Here is a 22,478-nt window from a genome sequence, read left to right on the forward strand (position 1 = left end):
CATGGCCTGACAGTTCGGTCTGGACTGTTTCCATGAGGCACAGGGTCTAGACTGGTTTGCATATGACTATGTCTGAACTGGGGTGGCGTGATGAGCAAAATAACGATGGATTAAACCCAGATCTGTGACTGAGGGTGAATGTTTGACAATGTTCAACATTCCGTCCATCATCTTTTTGTGTTGCATCTTTCCATACCTTCCATCCATACCTTCAAAATGCTAGTGTGGATCGTAGGACATAGCTATATTTTCTGGTGCAAGAGGTATGCAGAATAGAGATGTATTGACTTAGACCTAGGTTTACAAAATGTGGACATTAAATGGTTTGCACAGAGAGGATTGCAGTGGCACCAATTGTTGCCTTTGGTTAAAACCTGTTTGCATCTCCAACACCCTGACCTCATGATTGTGCACTGTGGTGGAAACGACCTAGGCACATTGACTGGGGTAGGTTTGGAAATGCTTATGAAGGACACCTTTGGACAATTGATGTTACTTTTCCCTCAAACTGTCTTTGTATATTCCAATATATGCCAAAGACAGAAGTGGAAATGGTCAAAACAATTTTGTCCCCAGATTGAAAAATCTAGGAAGAAACTCAACAAAGATGTGTCTGCATACCTCAGAGACCACAAAATGGGGTCCATCTACAACAACAACATACGTTTTGATATGGCTGATATCTACAGAAGTGACGGAGTACACTTCACAGATCACGTAAATCGAGTTTTCCTGAATAACTTGAAACTGTGCATCCACACTTATATGTAGCTCCAACTAATCAACACAAGGGCTCTTTTTAGAGCCACCCTATAACTGACAACTTAGGCCTGCTATTTTAGGGCCAGGTAACGGCAATTCCCGGACCCTCGCCAAAATGTATTCTCCACACAGCTGTGACGCAGCGGCCAGACCATCTGACTTTGCAGCACAGAGCTCTCGCTTTGATCACCACCTCTACTCCCCCATAGGGGTGAGTAGTTTGCGCTTTACAAATACCGTATTGATTTACCTTCGCACTCCCTGTACAACACCACCTAAGCACCATCTACAAGTTGGACAAGTGTGGCACAGCGCCCAGAGCACATGACTTCACAGCATAGCAAACACAGGCTCAAGGTTTCATACCCGAGTCCAGCAGCAGCTCAATTTAGCAGCCTGACACTCTAGGCAATACCTCACTTAATTTCCATACCCCTCACTTTCTGACCGGTAGGGGTCAGTAGTTCAGCGGCTTTATCCCCGAGTCCGGCAACAGCTCAGCTTACGCCCCCAGTGCCATCAGACCCGTACTAGTGAGTAGTTTGCACTTTACAAATACCGAATTGATTTGATACACGCAAATTTACCTTCACACTCCCTGTATAACACCCCCTAAGCACCATACACAAGTTACAATGTTCGAAACAAAAGTTCCTCTGAGTAGGTATAACTACATACTGACACTATTTGGACAGATGTGGCACAGCGGCCAGAGCACATGACTTCACAGCATATGACACACTGTTTGGACTCACGCTTTCATCCCCGAGTCCGGCAGCAGCTCACCCTAGCACCATGAGACTGTACACAATACCTCACCCTAAACACCCCACAGAGGTTACAGTGCTCCTACCCTCCTCTTTCCCACTTTTTTTGCCCATTATTCCCCTTACTCGCTTCGACGGAATCACAAAATGGCGGCCAACACTTCCTAGTTGCAACCGCTCGCAGCGCTCACAATCAATAAGCAGCAAGCTCGTGCTCGTAAAGCCTCTGCCAATCAGATGGCAGAATTCACAAATCTCGATATCTGTAAATTTTGATATTTCTCAAAAACTACTGAACGGATTTACACCAAATAAACAAAAGCGTGCTTTCTGGACCAAGACCATTCTCCCTGCCAAATTTGGGGTAATTCCATTCACCTGTTCAACCTGTAGCCTTGTCTAAAGTTTCCTATGGAAATTAACATGGAGAAAACACGTTTTGGGACCCCCCTTTTTTCTCGGCCCCCCTTGACGAATCACCCCCAAACATCCCACATAGGAGCTGATATGAACAAAGAAGTAGTTTGGAATATTTCATGAAGATTCATCAAACGACGCTAAAGTTATAAGCAAAACAAAAAATGCTCTTCCTATGGAAACTTGGTCCTAACTATAACTACCTACTTGAGGGGTTGCTCTTTTGTGGAAGAAGAAGAAGAAAAAGGGAAACAATACTTAAGTTGGGACAGTGCTATTGCCGAAGTGATCAGTCGTGCCGTAAGATGATACTTTGAGATGCTCGCCTAGAAAGACAAAATTGATTCCCCTGGAGAGTGAACAGATCCTAATCTTCCCAGACTATAGCCATTCTACCACCGGAGGATGGCAGCAGTTGCAGCAGGTGAAGAAGGACTTGCTTGCTGTCGCGGCAGGAGCATCTCTTTGGCATCCACCTAGTCTGAAAGTTACCAACAAGGACAAGGAAGAGATATTTTTCCAAGCGTGCCCTGCAGATTCATTTATGTCGATGATGTTTACTAAACTAAGCAAGGCAGTAAGTGTTGAGGAGAGTGAGTTCAGTAGTTCTGACACTCACTGCTTTCAGACATAATATAGGTCTGGAATCAGTGCTGTATGGGCATTGCATTATGAACTTGGGATTCCCAAGGGAAGTTCGACTTTGATGTCTGATGTTCTGTACGTTTCCCCCCTCCCTGTCACGTTAGCTAAGAGGGCTGATGTAATGATCTTAGAGGGTTCAGTTGCCCAATTATGTCTTGGTCTATCTTTAGTAACTGGTTGTAGAGTATTAGGAATTAATGTTAAGATGCCGCTTTATAAAAATAAACCCCATTAAAATATCAGGAATAAATTGCCTTCTGTGCCAAAGATCTTCCCACCTTCCAAGTGCGCCCAGATCACTTTGTTATATTCGTCTATTTTGTTCTGTAGTCACAAATGGTCTGCTCTTACTCCTGCTTTTACTCAATATGGCTCATGTTCTTTTCCATTAATGGTCAGTTGTCTCCTTACCTCCACATAGCAGTCCATCATGCCTTTCGCAGCTGGTGTCGTCACACTCGCAGTGTTCCCCACGCACGTTGGTGTTGCACACACATGTGCCGCACTCGCATCTTCCTTTCCCGCTGCAAAGCTGTGATCCGTTTGCCCGACAGCCAGCATCCAAGTCATTTTGGTACCCAGCCTGCTCACACTCGCACGCCTTTCCTAGACGTAGTTTGGCACAGCTGTATAACAGAATATTCTCCTGTCACTCTTATATCACCAAAAACAAAAAGAACATCTGTATGTATATTCTAACATGTGGGTCAGATGATGAGAATTTCTGAGATTCATAGCCATACAGTCATTCATTTTCACCAAGTTGGATCTTGGAAAGATCCACCTTTTTATCTTACCATCCTAATGAGTATGTAAAAACTTGCACTTTTTGGAAATATTTGTTGAAAATGAGCGATCGGAGGAAAACAGGTTGAAAAACATTGCTTCCAGAGGAAAAAAAAGGTGATTTGAAAGCTCCATTCAATTTTAGTTCATGCGTACCTATCGTAGTACAAATAGCTGAGCATCTAAAAGGCAATTCTACATCAGTTTTTTGCAACTGTGACAGACTCTGTGATCTTTTTATTTATTACTACACATTTTAGTATTGAAGAACTCTGGTATTAGGGCTTTTTACTTCTTTATGTGTATTTTTTTATACATTTGCATATTTATGCGTGTTTGTTTGCTTTTGATTACAAAACATGTTTACAAGTTCTGTATCAGAGCTCTGATAAGTGCAGCAACCGTGCTGAGGGACTGGCTAACATTGCTGGCTGTCTATCTTCTGTAGCATCAGATTCTTCTACTTCCATCATTTTTTTTTTTTAGTTCTTGCTTGAGACAATTTTTTTTTTCCAAAACTTTTATTCTTTTAAATCAGTGACACAGCTATTCAGCCGACAACCCGGAGGTACGGCAGCTTTAGAAACACAACACATGCGAGCGTCCACATTTCACTGGCAGGAGAGTTAAAGGTTCAGTTTTAAATAAACACAAACCCAAACCTAAACACAAGCAAGGCGATAAGTACTGAAAGCATAAAAAGGGTTCCCATCAGGGGGAGCGAGCCCCATTTCGTCCAACAGACACAGGTCGATAACAAGGGAAAGGAGGGGAAGTCAGAGACTCAAGAAGACAAACACATAGCAGCAAGAAATACAAAGCCGGAAAGAAAGCTAAGGGGAGAGCTGCTCCTCAGGCGGGTCCGGGTCTGGGGGCAGGCATATGCCCCCTCTGTACTGGTTCCATCGCCCCCATACAGAGTGCCATTTCCGAGGGCGCCCTCGAGCACAATACACTGTCTTCTCCCTAAACATGCTCCAATCCATGTTTTCCATCCACGCTGTCAATGTAGGAGGCCTAGTAGAGCCCCACAGACGAGCGATGTCGCGCTTGGCTACCATGTTCCCTAGGGTCACCCATTGAGTCTGTGCCGCGTCGTGGTCAGTAGGACCCCAAACATTCAGGAGACAACACCGCGCCTCAGGCTGCATGACAATGCCCGTCACCTCCCCCATCACATCGTGGATTCGCTTCCAAAACTCCATAATCGCACCGCATTCCCAAATAATATGTAGGAAGGTGCCCACCATACCACAGCCTCTCTTACATAAGCCCTCCTCAGAGAAACCCATATGGACCAGCCTGGGCCCCGTCACGTAGACCCTATGGAGTATTTTAAGCTGCACCAGCCGCAGGCGCGCAGGGATCGCAACCTCTTTGGGAGAAGAAACTGCATACTGCCAATCCTCATCATCGAGTTCGAGGCCATCCCTGGTCCATTGCTCGCGCAACCCTAGTAGAAGATCCGCCCGAACATTAATTAGTTTCTTATAAATGAGCGAGATCGTACTCTCTGGCATATGGCCATCCAGGATACGGTCCTCTAACGGAGAGGACTCAGGCACCTTCTCCCCTTCTACAAGGACTGACCGCAAGGCGTGGCACACTTGAGCGTATCGGAAGAACTCCGTGCTCCCTAGCTCATATTCCTTCTGCAGCTCCTCGAATGACTTTATCCTACCCTTTACCAAAAGGTCTCCAACCCTGGATATGCCGATCAGGTCCCATTTCTCAAACCCTTTTGTATGCCAAAGCTTTCCCAGAATATCAGAGTCAAACAGAGGGGTGGCAAGGGTAAGCTTACCCCTCCAGCCCAGTAAATCCGTCGCCACCTTCCATACATGCACGGCCACCCTGGTGGGCCCCGTAAGGGTTAAGTCCGACGACTTCGAGTACAACGCTCTGTGGTAATTACCCCCACGTAGTAACCATCGGTCCATGGCGAAGCCGGGGCTCAGCGCCGGACCATATACACCATGGTTAATCGCGCTCAACTGAGTGGCCCAATAATAACGTCGAATGTCTGGAAGCGCGATACCACCGCCATACCATGGAAGCGTCAACTTAGCAATCGCTATGCGCGGACGCCCTTCCCACAATAGCGCGCGCTGGTGGCTTTCGACCTCACGGAAATAACTGGCCGGGACCAAGTCAAGGGTATTCTGCAGGGCATAGAGGAAACGGGGAAGAGACATCATTTTAAACAGGGCGGCACGGCCAAGGAGGGAAAGCGGCAACCGCCGCCAGCCCGCCACGTCCCGTCGCAGACGTGCCAAGGGAGGGAGCAAGTTCTTCTCGTATCGTAAAATGGGGTCGGTGGAAATATAAATCCCCAAGTACAAAAAACCCTGCTGGGCTATCTGGATCGAGCAGTTGCGCGGGACAGGCGGGACATCCCCACACAGGACATACAAGTATGACTTCCCCCAATTAATGACAAGACCAGAGTTCCTACCGAAAGAAGTCAAGACGTCACAAACCACTATAAGAGATTTCTGAGGCGAGGCGAGGTATAACAGAATATCGTCGGCGTAAAGTGAAATACGGTCTTCGTGGTCAGGCGACCAACGAATCCCACGTATATCGGGGTGCCATCGTATCCACGCCGCCAGCGGCTCAAGAGCAAGGGCGAACAACAACGGCGACAATGGACAACCCTGCCGGGTGCCTCTCCCGAGCTCGAACGGTGTCGACGCCCGCCCGTTCACCACGACGCTAGCAAGAGGCCCCTCATAGAGCAACCTCACCCAGCCTACAAATCCAGGCCCAAAGCCGAACTTGGCTAGCACAGCCCACAGGTATGCCCACTCCACCGTATCGAAGGCCATCGCGGCATCGAGGGACGCCACAATAGCCGGCTCTCGCATCGTGCCCGTCCTAGCAATCACTCCATGGAGACGTCTAAGATTCAGTGCAGTGTTACGGTGCGGGATAAAACCCGACTGATCCGGGTGGATCAAGTCGCCAAGCACCCGGACCAGGCGGTTAGCAAGGATCTTAGCAAGGATTTTTGGCTCGGCGTTGAGAAGTGATATCGGCCGATAGGAGCCACACTTGTCCCGGGGCTTACCGTCTTTATGTATGACCACAATCGTCGCCAGCCGTTGATCAAGCGGAAGAAACCCATTCACCCGCGCCTCCACGAACATGGCGCGCAGGTGAGGAGCCAACTTATCCGGGCGAAGCTTATACAGCTCAATCGGCAGACCATTTGGGCCCGAGGCCTTACCGGAGCGCAACGCACGGATAGCACACGCCACTTCGTCTACAGTTATATCGCCATCGAGGTCATCCCTATCAATGGCAGAAAGGCAGGGCAGAGCGATATCACGCAGAAGGTCACACGAGTCCTCAGTCGGCCTATCCGAGACCGAAGTGTATACCGTACGAAAATAGTCCGAGAAACACTGAACTATACCGTCGGGGTCAGTGACAACCTCTCCCCCATCCATCGACAACTCCGGCACCACTCGATTAACACGCTCTTTTTTATCCAACCACGCCAGCAATTTCCCGGCCTTATCACCAACATCGTACAATCGACCCTGCTGCTCCCTATTGAGGGTCTTGGCAGCGTTCGTCACCAGATCCCTATATTCCAATTGCTTCAAGCTCAAATTATGCAGTGTGGCCGTTGCAACATCCTCTTCCAAAGCCACTTCTAAAGCCGCTATCTCGTCCTCTACTTGTGTCACCTCGGCGTCTCTCCGCCGCTTGGCGGCCACTACCAAGGAGAGGGCCTCCCCTCTCAATACAGTCTTAAAAACTTCCCACAAAGACACCGCCGATTCAACTGAACCCTGATTATCTTGAAAATAGTGATCAACTGTCTTCAGCAACGCACTGCGCAGCTTGGGGTCACGAAAGTACCAGGGGTTAATGGGAGCCACCCTGCCCCCCACCACCCGGCCAATATCCAGACGGGCCCACACCGGCGAATGATCAGAAATGCCCCGTGCCATGTGCCTAGCCTCAGATAGCAATGAGGCGTGCGCAGCCAGAGTGAGCAGGTAATCGATCCGAGAGAGACTCCCGTGGGCCCCGGAATGAAAGGTATATTGTCTCTGAGTGGGGTGCCGTAGCCTCCAACAGTCTACCAGACCAAAAGTATCTATAAAGTCGGGGAGCCACTTCTGAGCACCCCCGGTGTCCCTGGGCGGGTACCTATCTAGCATTCCAGACCCAACCGCATTGAAGTCTCCTCCCACCACTAGCATCCCTTCGGGGAGTTCCAACAAGGCTTTGCCCAGATCAGCAAACGTGGAGGCCTGCAGGGCAGGAGGGACATAAACAGAAACCAATACCAACGTTCTGCCCTCCCACCTCCCCGCCACAGCCACAAAGCCCCCCCTGTCATCAGCGATGGTGGAGTCAACCTCAAATGGTAGGGAAGCTCTAACAAGTATGCCCGCACCCCTGGAGCCCGAGGAAAACCCCGAGTGAGCAATGAATTTATAACCCTTCCTGTTAAGCGCATAACATGTATTCCCTATAAGGTGGGTCTCCTGCAGGAGGACCACATCTGGCGAGGTCCGTTTCAAGAATTGCAGGACTATCCCCCGTTTAATACGATCCCCTAAGCCATTGACATTCCAGCTAATTACGTTTAAGCCCCTATCCCCCATCCCCAAACACAAAGAGACCTCCACCCCCCCCGGAGAACCACGAACGGACAATACTGACAACCATTGCTACGCCTTGCAAGAAAAAAACAACCCCCAACAACAACCCCAACATCCCGAATCCCCCCCCCTCCCTGCACCCCTGCGTCAGCTTACTAAGCCCCCCCAACTTGCAGTGTGCCTGTCGCCCTATCAAAAACAAATCTACAGAAAGTACCCCAAGGGAGGAAAGAGCTCCTATCTTCCCCCCGCCGCCCTCCCATTACTGCAGTAGGGTACGAGTCACTGTCCGGGGCTGAGTCAAAACAGACCGACACTGGGGGTATCACTTCTGTCCATCCCGGTCGCCTTCCGCTCCATCCACACGGTCCCGGCCGGGCTGTCGCCGAGGGAGCGCATCCAACCAGTCCCCCGCCATGTCCGGTGATTCGAAGAAGAAAGTCCGATCCTCATACACCACACGTAGCCTGGCGGGGAAAAGCATGGCATACTTCAGGTCCATCTCCCTAAGCCGCCGCTTCACCCCCAGGAAACTCTGCCTCTGTTTCTGCACCATCTGGGTGAAGTCAGGATAAAAGCTCACAGAGGCATTCTGAAAAGGCACCGGGCCTGTCACCCTCGATGCTTGCAGGATAGCGTCTCGATCCCGAAAATTAAAGATCCGGGCGACAATCGGCCGCGGGGGGGCTCCCACCTTAGGCCGTCCGCCAGGCACTCGGTGAGCCCGCTCCACCGCAAAAAACTTGCCAAGGCCCTTAGGCGCAAGATGATTCACCACCAAGTCCTCGACGAGTAAATCCACGGAGAGCTCCTCCGAAGTTTCCGGGACCCCAATAAGGCGCACATTGTTGCGCCGGGCCCGACCTTCAAAGTCTTCGAGCCGGCGGGCGGAGAGGTCATTCGCGGTTCGTAGCTTACGAACCTCAGCCTGGAGTTCCGAGACATCGTCCGCGAGACCAGTAGTCTTGAGGTCCAGGGACTTGACCCGCTCATTGGTTTTGCCCAGGTCCGCGCGAATCAAGTTGACATCAACCAAGATCATGTCCACCTTGTGCGCCAGGGTCTCGAATTGTCGCCCAATCGAAGATTGCATCCCATCTATCGCCCCCTTGATATCCTGCAATGATAACTCCGAGGCTGGGGATGAATCAGCCTTCTGTGCTTCCAGCGACTGTCCCGATCCACCAGGCGACCCCTTCTGCTGGGCATAGCGATCCATATTGTTGGATTGGGTATAGCCTCCCCGCCTGGTAGTCTTAGACTTCGACTTGTCTGCCTCCGATTTGGTCGACATCCCGAACAGCAGGGCGGTCAGTCGCAAAAAGACGTCCCTCACTCAGCCAGAGGAAACAGGGTCAACTAGGACGTCAACAGCCAGCCAGGGCCGAGCGGAGATCTTCCAGACAGCAGGGGACCGGCATGAAGCACTCCCGACCCAGAGCAAGCAAAGGGCGAGAAAGCGAAAGTGAAAGTGCAGCGGTACCCGTCCGCCAGTGCACACCTCCCGAGGCCGCTGTTGTTCAATTAGTGGCCGGGCATCCTGCCAACGCAAGCCCCTGGCATCCCTCGGAGGTAGGCCGCAATCTTCCGCCATGCACAACTTCGGTTCCCGGTGGGCGATCTTAGCCCGGACAACGTCAATCGCCCCAGCTGTGACTCATCTGCAGGATTCCGTGCATGAAAATCAGGATTTAGGACAGGATAATTGCAGGAGGGCGCGAGGGTCGCGGGAGCTCAAGGCTCACGCGGCCATCTTGGTCAGGCGCTAGGCTCCTCCCCTGCTTGAGACAATTTTAACTGGTTGACCTAACGTTCTCAGAGGGGTTTTCTCAAGAACGTGTGATAACCATCACAAAATTAGCTTAACGCAACTCTTCACAACGCAGTCTATCGCGGAAAAATGTGTTGACGTGGTATTCCCAAGCCGGCGGCACCATGCGATAGTCCCACGACAATGCGTCAAATGACCGTGCTAAAAACAACGCGACTCCGCAAAATGCGAACCACCAACGCATAAAAAGTTGCGATGCCCCAAATCGCTATACAAAAAATCAGCAACAACCAGCCACAGGCCTGCAATACCCACGCGTCATGCGGGAACATGCACTATAAAAGCAAGAAAAAAAAGGGAGAAAAAAAGAAACTGCGTAGCACCATGGATGCACCCGGACCGAATGCAGAGGACAACCTGAACCCCACAAGCCCCACGAAAGACCACGAAAGGGCAAGGAGAAGAGGAAAAGGAAGACGGGGTTCAGTCCGCAGGAAGACCGGATCATCGTCACGGAGGTGATCAAACACTACCAACAACTGTTTGTCACCTCCACTGCATCATTGGCAACACAAACGGAAATATGGCAGTCCATCGTCACCAACGTGAATGCAGTCGGAGTGTTGAGGAGGTCAAAAGGCGCTGGCATGAAGTGCACAGCTAAACCAAGGAGAAACTCGCTACCAACAGGAAGGCAGCAAAGGCGACTGGAGGTGGGAGACCTGCACCACAGGAGGAGCTGGATGAGCTGGAGGAAATGGTGGCCACAGTCATCAGCGTGGAGACGGTGGCAGGAGTTGGGGGTCTGGACAAAGCTCGATATGACCTGACCCAACAGCAACAGGGTGAGTAATGACCAGGGACTGGGGAGACGGAGGGAGATGGGCACAATGGCACACATGCACAATCATGTGCAGCACACTGCACACCCACAATGAGTGTGGAACATGTCCCTGATACCCTGGGCACACTGCAGCAAATATAGAAACACCAAGTAGGCTCCCGTCCACAATGTGCACAAATAGGCTCCCCTCCATATCACCAATTTCCCAACCTACCTCTGCACATGTGCTGAAATCCAGAAAAGCAGCGGCTCTGTGAGTCACACTGACAATGCAAGTGACACTGCATGACAGATAGCATGGCTGCAGTCACAATTCATGCCGTGGTGCACAAGACGACTTTGAGGGGGGTGAGTGTGGACCACATCCATAAAGGAGCAGGTCACACTCTGACTCATCCATGTGCACCTATAACCCATGACGTCAAAACACAGCTGCAGACAAACAATGCACAAGAGTACAAAAACTATCCAAGAGCACAAATGACCCAAGTCGCAAACATCCCAGCACCCGAAAAGCACGCAAGTCAAAGGCACAACGACTCAAAGGGATAAGTGGCCGCCAAATCAGAGCTGCAGGGGAGACTCACCAACAATGCAGCACACACACATAGTAATCACAGTACATCATCATTGACACCAATGTTGTACAAAGTGCAACCCTTACACCACAGGACAGAGGACACAACTGGTGCCGCTTGTGCGTAGTAACTGCATGACACTGTGAGATGATAATGTACGAGTACAACCTCACATCCGTCATGTAGTCCAAATGTCCACTGTTTCCCATCAAATAGCCATCTTCACCAAAACAGCCTAAATGTACACTGTCATGCAGTCTGAATGTAAAAATCTCAAATGCGTGAACATACATGGAACACACTGTTAACCTGCATCTCCCCGTTACATTGCAGAGGGACAATCAACACCTCCTGAGAGCAGACCACACATCTCTACAGTGATGATGAAGAGGACACCCTTCACATTCGCCCAGACACCCTGCAACGGCTCGTGGACAGCCTCCGTACATCACCCCCAGGAGCAGGGCAGCATAGCGGTGACCCCACACCCTGCACAGACCACACAGCAGGAAACACACACCACCACGGCTGGCTCACAGGACCCCCACGACCAACACATGGAATTCCTACGCCGTGTGTTAGGGTGCCAGCAGAAGATGGCTGATCAGCTGCGGGTGGAGTTCGACCTCATGGCAGCCAAACTCGATGCCATACGTGGGTGTCTGAGTCCCATCAGGGACCACCTACAGTTCCTAACAGGCACACACTGTCCGCACCATGCTCACCAACAATCCTTGGCTGACCTCGCTGGGGCCATTACTCGGATACAAGAACTGTCTAGTCAGACAGGCTCCAGCGATGACAGCACAGAGTTGGCACAGATGCGGAGGACAATGGAGACCATGGAGCCGATGAAGGCTGGAAATAGGGCTGCCACGACTTAACACCAGCGAGATGTAGCTGGGATGTTCCATGCCTTGCAGATCCTCATCTTGCCATTTCTGCCACAGAGCCTGTCCCAGATAACTGGTGCTGGAACTTCGACACACACATCTCCGCCCCCTGATGTCTCATTGGCACACAGTGATGCAGCCCTATCACCTTCGCACCCTGATGTGTCAGTGCCCCACGGTGATGCAGCCATAACACCACCACACACACCTGACACGCCGGACACAAAAGATGTCTCAGAGGAGTAAGATGTGGAGGGTAATGACTGTGTGAGGAAGAAGGCAGTAGCATCTGCAGCCGCCACATGGCTTGTCCCTGCCTGGTTCAGCCCATGCATCATGCCCTGGAACAACATCTCCCACTGTCCCCCGGAACACTCTGCGACATTCACCTGGACCCCGACATGGACTGTATATCTGTCCTTGTACCAATGATACAGCAATCCGGCTGAGGACTGGACTCTTCCTCTCCAAATTAACTTTGCCTTCCCCCAAGGACTCTGGTTGGCCTACCACTGGGCAACCACGTAATGTGGGCTTGAACTGGCCTTGTACCCCTCTAGCTCCGACACTCCCCAGGATGTGGATAAAACATTCCAAGTTACACAGATGTGTCATGTCTATGTTCACTCACGTGTACGAGAATAGATGAATGTAGGGACATTGATTGCACAAAAAAGGTACGCCCTGGTAAATGTCATCAATGCGCATGTTTGACCCAGACTCACATGGACCCTCAGATGAATGTGAAGGTGTGAACTAGCTGTGGCCTCAGTGCACATGAACAACAATCTCGCATCACCCAACGTATCCCCATGTCCATGTATTAAATGGCGCTGTGTGTGTATATGTCAGGATCGGTAGCCCTCCTGAAGTATTGTCCCCCATCGCATGTGGCTACAGAACATCTCTTCGCATGACCTACTCACACACATCAGTGTGGACACAGTCTGTTTTAATGGATCACATTGAGCCACATGGCAAGAAGTTATACACCATACTCACATTGCTGAAAACACGTAAGAGCACAGCAACTATCCCAAACACAATGTCTGGCTCACAGAGGTGGAGCAGCCAATAGGGATTCACCACCAATGTACATGCAGCAGTCTGTCCCTCCCTGTGTACGGACAATGCTCATTGAGGCACAGGATTTGTCATACTAATCAACACTCATCACAGTTGTACACCGGTGAAGTTACGTAGATTTTATTAGCATGTGCGTGTCAGTACCGGCAAGGAATGGGCCACAACAGTCAGACAAATGCTTAAGACACTTACCGGCAGAATGGGAACGTGTCGAGGTGCAAGAAATGGGGAGGCAAAAATTAACACATATCCTTACGGATGGCAACGGTCTCAGCCCCCCCTTTCCTTGCTGGTCGAGTCATGTGATGTTTGACGTCTGCCCATTGCCTGTGTCTGGGAACACGACTCACAGCCCATGGGATCTGCATGGAGCTGTACCATCGGACTGCACCGACTGTGTGCTATGCTGACAGTGAGCAGGTGAAAGGGACCAACAAGTTCACATATCGTGCTACATTGCCATGTGTGTAGTCTCCCTCCAGCAGTATGTCAGATTTAGGAACGTTGCCTAACGAAGCTGTGCAGCTCCGCCCATGGGGCTGCATCACCTTGCACAGGTGTGTGACAAAACGCGTAGGTGCACGCACATGCATTCTGAGTACGGGCGAATGCATACATGTCCACTGTTGTCCTGGGATGTGTGACCATTCCTCCACGATGCAACACGGTGTTGGGACCTGGGCTCTGGGTGTCAATCATTTGTGGCTGCAGGAAGGTAGTTACTCGTCCATGAATGCGAGCGCAGCTTCATAGGCAATCAGTTCCAGAAGTACGTCGTTCTCGAGTTCAAGGAACACGAGGGAGAGCCAATCAATTAACTGGTCCTGACAGATGTGCTTGAACCACGACGTTTCACCAATCCACAACACAGCCCAATAGGGGAGCGCCTCGATGTGGTCACTGCACACGATGACTTCTGCAATCTCTCATCCACTACTGCCAGCACAGATGCCACCGATCAGGGCGGCCCATGCACGGGTATCCCGGTTGCACTCCTGTTCGTGGGCCAACAGGCGGTGCACACACAAGTCATAATCCAGTTCAGCTACCGTTGTGTTGGATAGGCAGACCTCCATGGGCCACTCGAATGTGCATGATCGACCGTGGAACCAGGGCTGGACGCATGTGACGTACGCAAGCCGGAAACTCAGACGGTAACTGATTCGCAAAACTGCCATTGGTAGAGCGCCCAACAGATGAAGCATTCTTGCACGGTACAGTTCCACGTGACTGGGGTTGTGCATGTGGCCGGGATTGCCTGCCATTGCGTTTGTTGGTCTCGTACCACCGGCACTCCTCAGACCGGTGGCAGTTCTGTGGACAATATGCCACAGCTCGGAGCAATGAGTCGTATGTGTGTTCAGCGTTTGGTCGTATGTTTTTTTTTTAACCAATATGTTGGGGGCATGCCATGCAGGTGTACCTCGAGCAGGGACAAGTGTGTTTGGGGTGTGGACATGTTGGTCTTTCATGGGCGTAGTTCGTGGTGTGGGAGTTCTAGGAGTCTGGTATGGTATCTCACTCAGGAGGTGCCGGGCAGAATGGAGGCCAAGGTCTGAGGTTAGGATGTCCTTCCGCCTTGTGTATTGAGACAAAGGAGCTTTCATGCCTAATTTTTGTCTGACTGATGCTGGCATTTCTGAAATGTGATGTGGCCTTCGCACTGAAATCGTTCCCAGGCCTTTAGATTTAAGGTGCACCAAATTCGAAACCCGGACAGCAGTTGGCATGTATGGGCCAAGGGACCGATTGTCCTTGCAATCAATCAAGTCGTGGCTAGACATGAACGAGGATAGAGCCCTATGGACTCTAGGGGGCATATTATCAAGACAGGCGATAATAGTATCGCCGCTTTAGCGGCAGAAAACTTGAAGCCCATGTTAGATGTGAAGGACATCTAACCTGAGCTTCAATTGGAATTCTATAGAGCATATTATCAAGCCCATTATCGCCGTTTTAGTGGCAGTTTTCTGCCGCTAAAGCGGCAATAATTTTATCGCCTGTCTTGATAATATGCCCCAATGTCTCTTAAACTAGAAGTATTTGCGCTAAATTACTTTTAGGCCGAACTTGGAAGAAACTGGATTGTTCAGTGTTAAAAGTCATCCACCCTCTGGTTCCCATATATATAGATACACGCCTCTCGCTTCTAGATTAGTTAGAAACCTCACCATTCAAGACAAACCAGTGCTGTGTACTTTCAGGGCTCAAAAAATAAACAAACGTTGTTAGAGCTTTCTTTGAGGGCAGAGAACTGCAAATTGTGGGGATGTTCCTCTGTGGGACATGGCGCTACATTAAGGGTGATGCGAGTCCCACAACAAAGAAACATGCAGCCCACAGTCAATTTCAAAATCTTTTACGGGGATTCGATGCATGCACAACTGCCTGTAAAAAAGATTTTTAGAAAGTGACTCCCACGCAATGACATTCATAAGTTTATCACTATCTTTGCGTGAGTTAAGCTTGTTTTCGGCTTTTTAAAGAGCAGTTGTTCTAGTTCTGAGCAAACGTTGCATGCTGACCTCAACAGCAGTGTTTAGGTAAAGGGTTGAAGAGGGCTGATACATAGATGAGTTGCAAGATGACAGTTCACAGTTAAAATATAGGGGCCTATTAGCAAGAAGTTGCAATATTTATCGCAAAACGCACTTAGCGCGGTCATTTTTATCGCTGCCTCGCGCTGGATATTTTAGCGGCGAAAACATGCTATTATCAATGTTTTTCTCCATTGTGCTAAAATATCCAGCGATAGCGGCGAAATGCGTGAATATCGCTGGAAATCCAGCGATATTCACGCATTAACGCCAATGGGGACATAACCTGAAGATCCACCTCCCATTGGATAAACAGGTAAGTCATGTTTTTAGCAGGGGTTAGATTATAGTGCTGGAGCGGGTAATACAAAATTTTGTATGCCCCCCATTCTGCATGTTTATATTAATCCGAATAATCAATTCATTGTAATATTATTAATCTGTCTGAAGTGATAACTCACCAACTATATTAACAAGAGAATTACACGTGGGAATTGCACTTTGCATGGCTATATTAATTGTGAATTAACTAGTGTACGCATATTAATAGTAGAAAATTAGAATATTATATGGTATATGTTGCTTTAAGTGATGTATTTGTATTTTGTGCTTTATTTAGTAAGTATAAACCGCTCTGAGTGTTGCTTCTGCTAGATAAATACACACACATATGGGTATTAGTAAGGGGATAACATTTTATTAGTCATTTCCATCTTTTAATTACGTTTTTGTGTTTCTTTTGCTTAAGTTGACCATTTCGGCCTATACAAGATGGCTGAACGAGACGTTAAACGTGATTGCCTTGACAACACGAGGTTCTGGGTGAAGTGCGCATGCGTCACCGCCAGCAACAGTGGCCTGGACCTGACCCCAGGAGAACATGTACCCTCCAAGGTCAATCCGGGAACCCGTCCAAGACTAAGAGACAATGCTCAATTTAAAAGCCTGAACAAGCAAGTTTGATGACTTCATCATCTAACACCCTGAGAACTGTTCATCGCGGGTCGAAATTGACCAATGAGAACTCTCTAAACCCAATCTTGATACATATTTGTTAGTATTTTCATTATAAAAGTAGGTAGGGAATTAGGGTAGTATCGCTCGCTCGCTCTTCTTTGATGAACTTGATTTCCTGACGTTATGCTGACGGAGAGGACGGTGACACTGCTGGACAGCTGTTATCCTGAATCTATGAGAGACTGAATCGGGGCCAAACTTTGCTGAATAAATTCTCTTTGACTGACTGATTTAGAGGACGACTTTAGCCAGAATAGGTAAATATGATGCTCTGAAATGCTAATGATGATTTCTAACATTTCTTTCAATATTTCTTAGATAAAGATTAATTGATTAATTGACAAAATGTGTTGTGTCGATTATTTGAAGAAGAAGATTAAGAGAAAAGTAATAGAGCAAAGGTAGACGAGTAACTCATCAATTATCAATTCAACTAAATGATCTATCTCCGTATGGGAGGGATATCTTAGGTTTAAATGTCAATGTGTTTAGGGTAAAGTAAAGGTATTCCTCTCATGTCAGCGTTGTGAAACGTATTTTCCCTCAGAAAACAGGTCAACCGAGTGTAAGTATATTGGTGTTATGGGCCCCACCAATGAATGTATGTGAGTAAATTGGATGACGGGAATTTGACGTTCTGCGCTGCATCAGTTTTCTGGTAGCAAGACAATGGTTTTTATTGTTTTGGTTTGGTGATTATTGCTTGTAAGTAGCTTATTGATTATTGGTTATTGATATTGATTTATGTACTAACACTCTATGTTGAGTCGTGTTGAGTTTTATGTTGTTTGCCCGACTTCTGAGATGTAGGAAGTCAGAAGTTTGTAACAGTTCCGCAGTAGAGCAGAGGTAAGCGCTGTTCTCGGGAAAGACGGAATTGTTGTTATCCTGTAGGTACACAGGAGAAAACGTGTGATGATTGAAGTTGCACAACGCATTGTCTGGGTTTGATTCGGTGACATCGCCGTGTGTTGCCATTTGAGACATTTTCTATGTGAGAGAAGTGTGTATGATAGCGAAGGTTACCTGTGAAATTCTGGTCTTAGGTACCAGGGATCCAACTGGCATTCCGATAACGCTTATCACTGGAAAGGTAATAGGTATTCACTGAGCTTGTTAGAAGGACAAAGGAGAGGTAAGCGCTGCTTTGTTAACTTGTGTCATAATTCTGTAGTAGGACAGACTGTTCGCTGTTCTCGGGAAAGACAGGATTCTGTGTGAATGTACTACATTTTCTGTTGTGAAAAGTGCGTGAACGAAATAGCATTTGGGTTAATTGCGAAACTCTGGGTTTATTTCTCAGGAGCATTGGGTCTCCAACTATGGGGCAGATTTACAAGCCCCTTGCGCCTGTTTTACGCTGCCGGTGAGTCACTTTTGTGATGCAGCGGCGCCGCAAAACCAGCGCCATGCTGCGGGGTATTTACAACGTGACGCATCTGGGAGATGCGTCACGTTGTAAAGCCCTGCGCCAGAAGCAGGCGTTCTGGCGCAGGGGGGGCGTTCCGGCGCAGGGACGCCTCCTAAAAGTGGCTGAGTGAAATCTACAAGATTTCACTCAGTCACTTTTAAGGCCATGCTGCGTCAAAACCCTGCGCCTGCTTGAAGCAGGCGTAAGGATTGACGCAGCATGTTAGGGATAGGGCACCCCCGAGCCTTGCTGGAGCTGCGTTGCGCTTGCGACGTAACTCCAGCAATGCGCCGCCTTTCCGACAGGGGATGCGTCACGCATCTGCCCATCCGAGTGCCACGGTGCGCCGCATTATAAATGTGGCGCATCAGTGGTGGCGCACGGGTGGGCAGATGCGCCGTAACTCTTCTGGCGCATCTCTGCTGATTAGCAGAGATGCGCCAGAAGTCATAAATCTGCCCCTATGTGTCTTAAATACTAGAGAAACAGTTAGCTAATGCTTGCTAGAAGGGTGAAGTAGAGGGATGTGCTACTTTATCAACGGACGTAACGATTCCGTAGTAGGGCAGAGGTAAGCGCTGCTCTCGGGAAAGACGGATTTCTTGTGAGAAAGGTCTATTGCTATTCTTTGGTTAGCGAAGCGGACAATGGAGATGTTTTTACGTTGTTACTAACAGAATTGTAGAAATTGAAACAAAACTTACTGAGCAGATTTGTAAAGGAGGGGTAGACAGAAGCAGGAGCTGCCGCAGAAGCTGCTGACGCCAGAACGACCACGCTGGGATTGGACAGTCGGTCAGAACTGCAAAACGCTCCGGATTGGTGCGGTAGTGTGCGCCGCGCTAGGAGTGGAGAAATACAGGGTGACGTAAAACGTTCCCTATTGGTGCGTTAGTGTGAGTCGCGCTGGGATTTGAGGATTGTGACAGTGATGTAGACGCTCCAGATTGGTGAGTTAGTGTGAGCCGCGCTGCGATTGGGCCGAATAGCGGTACAGTTGTAGGGAGAAACTAGTAAGACACGAAAAGAAAGAAAAATGTATTACGATCCACCAGAAAAAGAGAAAAAGTCATGGTTTGGAAAAATTAAGAAGTGGTTTAAGAAAGACAAACCGGTCAAAACTAGGGAAGGACAGTTACTTCCTCCACCGAAAACCCCTGCATCTTTAATGATTGCAAAATATGGATATCACACCTGTATTTGGTTAGATAACTGGGTAAAATATACCCAGGAAGACGGAGTGTTAGCTTTTCCAGAACATGGTTCATTTAATTTGGCTGTTTTGAGAAATTTGAGAGAGAGAAAATGATGAATTTAGAACGGAGACCTAGACCGACTCAGTTTGAGGCTTTGACGGAATGGGAAGACGAAATGCATGACCGAGAAAGACAGAGAAATGGTAGAGGATATAGGTACTTGTTTGGCAGATCGTACGGACATGAGACGCATGATGATCGAATGAGAAGGTGGCGGAATGCGAGTATGACTGAGGGTTTGTTTCCCGTAAGAAGTGCAGGAGAGAATGAAGGACGAAAGTGTGTAGAAAAGAGGCATAATGTAGAATGGAGAGGGTGTGGAATGAATGAGTCCGAGGATGATGTTCTTGATGATATGTTCTATAAGAATCCACCACCATATCGACCAGAACCAGAAATATTAACTCCAAGTGCCCCAATGAAAGAAACAGTACGAATCATAAAATCGGAACCAGAGTTCCAAGATTTGGGAAGAAATAATCCTATTAGAGAGGTTGAAAAGAAATCTGGAGGAAGGAGAAAATTCAGCAGAATTAGCCAAAACAACCCTAGAATTAACAGAGAAAATAAGAGAATTAACTAAGAATCTGGAAGCGGTAACTGTACCAGTAACAATAGGTCCAGTAATGCCTATTTTTGACAAGCAAAACAGCGAAAACTGAAAGAGAAGGCAATGTGGGCACAGGTAAAAGTAGCAGAGAGACAAGAAGCACAATTAGTGGCACAAACAGGGTCAAAACCGAGATTTAATCCTGGGAAAAATAAAGGGAATATTGAGGAGGCTAAAAAGAAGTTTCCATGTCATAACTGCGGTAGGATAGGGCATTGGAAATCCGAGTGTAAATTTCCACCAAGTACTAACGATGAAAATCCATCATTGAATCCACAGGTGCAGAATGAAGTGAGTGGTCAACAGCAACGACAATGCAGGGTATAACACAACAGATTCAGGTGCCAAAACCACCTTTTCCACAGAACAAAAATTGCCAGAAGTATAGTAAGGAGAATGGATTCTACAACGAAGAACAGGTAAATAAGCTGCAACGCGCTAGCGCTGCTTCGCAGTATTGGCTGCAACGCGATGAAAGTGATTCAGAAGGGGGTTATTGACGGTGCCGAAGGGAGGAAGAAGAGTGCGTACTTGGCGCAACTCTAGAAGTAGACCAGACAGGCTCATTTGTAGATGGAAAAGTTAATAATGAAAATATTACTTTCTTAGTTGAGACGGGTGCTACTCGATCAACTGTTAGATCAGCTAATGTTAAGAATCTTCCTCTCTCAGATGAAACGATCAAAGTAGCCGGGGTCTCCAACAGACAGATTAAAACTTACCTTACAGAACCAGTTAAAGTTAGTATAGGGAAATTTTCTGAAATGCACAGATTCGTAGTGTGTGACACTAGTTCTGTGAACTTGTTAGGTAGGGATTTATTGTGCAAGATGAATTGCACTATATTTTGTACTCCAGATGGAATAGCCTTTGAAACACCTGATGATGATGTGTTATATAAAATGACAATGGCAAATAAAGAAAAAGAGATTACAGGAGCCTATGCTGTATTCAATCCTGACGAACTACCAAAAGAATTGAAACAATCAGTAAAAGCAGAAGTTTGGGACTTCACAGGAGAAGAAGTAGGATTGATGAGGAATATAGATCCAGTAAAGATAACTGTAAAAGAAGGAGAAAGTTATCCAAATGTTCCACAATATAAATTGACTCTGGAAATAATCGAAGGAGTTACTCCTGTGATTGAGAAAATGATAAGGCAAGGAATTTTTAGAGAAATAATTAGTAGCCCATGTAATTCACCGATAATGGGACTGAAAAAGCCTAGTGGGAAGTTCAGAATAGTGCAAGATCTGAGAAAGACAAACAAAATTGTTGTACCATGTTGTCCCATTGTACCGAATCCATCTGTGATTTTGTATCAGATTCCTCATGACGCAGAATGGTACACAGTGATTGATTTGTGCCATGCATTCTTTTCCATCCCATTGCACCATGACAGTCAGCAAATTTTTGCATTTCGTTTCGGCGAGCGTATTTTGGCGTGGTGCCGAATTCCACAGGGGTATACAGAAAGCCCCTCAATATTTAATCAGCTATTGAAAAAGTCTTTGGACAGTCTGGAAATGCCTGAAAATTCAGTACTAGTCCAGTATATCGATGACCTACTTGTGGCATCGAAAACTCGTGAAGCTTGTGAGGTAGACACGGTAGCTTTGTTAAACCATTTGGCAGATGGAGGGCTGAAAGTGTCACCATCAAAACTACAATTTTGTAAATGAGAAGTCCAATATTTGGGACACAGCATTGAGAAAGGACACAGGAAAATAACCATAGATAGAGTCAGGATCATAAAAAGAATGAGTCCACCAATGACCCAAAGAGAAGTGAGAATGTTCCTGGGAATGGTTGGATATTGTCGTCAATGGATAGGCAATTTTTCCTTGATTGCAAAACCTTTGGTACAACTGACGAGAAGTGATGTGACAGATCCAATTGATTTGAACAAAGAGGAGTTGGCAGCTTTCAAGAAATTGAGAGAAGGATTGTGTGAAGTGCCTGCATTGGGTATGCCTGATTATGACAAGGAGTTTGAGTTGTATTGCAGTGAGAGAAATGGATGTGCACTCTCTGTTCTAGTACAGAAGCATGGAAAACTGAGGAAACCAATTGCATATTTTTCATCTTTGTTGGACCCAGTAGCTGTAGCCCTTCCTGGGTGTCTGAAAGCAGTAGCTGCTACATGTCGAAGTTTGGAACAGAGTGAAGGAATTGTGATGGGGTATCCTGTGAAAGTGTTTGTGCCTCATGATGTGGCGATTCTTTTAACAAGGAGTCGTACTCAGTATATGACGCACAGCCGACTGACTAAGTATGAAAAGGTAATTTTGGGCGCAACAAATGTGAGTCTTGTGAGATGCGTGAATGTGAATCCTTCAACATTGTTGCCTGATGTGGAGCATGTAGAGGTAAGAGATGAAGCAGATCATGATTGTTTGGATGTACTTGATTTTTGTACAAAACCTAGGCCTGACATAAAAGATGACCCTTTACCAGAAAGTGATTATGTCATGTT

General features: G+C 47.9%; 1 protein-coding gene across 3 annotated transcripts in view; it reads right to left on the reverse strand.

Annotated features, from left to right (window-relative positions):
• ITGB7 (integrin subunit beta 7) overlaps positions 1-22,478 on the reverse strand; it is a 1,338,809-nt gene that overhangs the window by 255,040 nt on the left and 1,061,291 nt on the right. For all 3 annotated transcript variants that reach the window (XM_085654657.1, XM_085654656.1, XM_085654658.1), the window contains one exon: positions 3,003-3,217. In XM_085654657.1, the coding sequence (XP_085510783.1) occupies positions 3,003-3,217 (215 nt within the window). The remainder of the gene's footprint in view (positions 1-3,002; positions 3,218-22,478) is intronic.

The sequence above is a fragment of the Triturus cristatus genome, chromosome 4_1 (assembly GCF_964204655.1).
Source record: "Triturus cristatus chromosome 4_1, aTriCri1.1, whole genome shotgun sequence".
Taxonomy (NCBI): domain Eukaryota; kingdom Metazoa; phylum Chordata; class Amphibia; order Caudata; family Salamandridae; genus Triturus; species Triturus cristatus.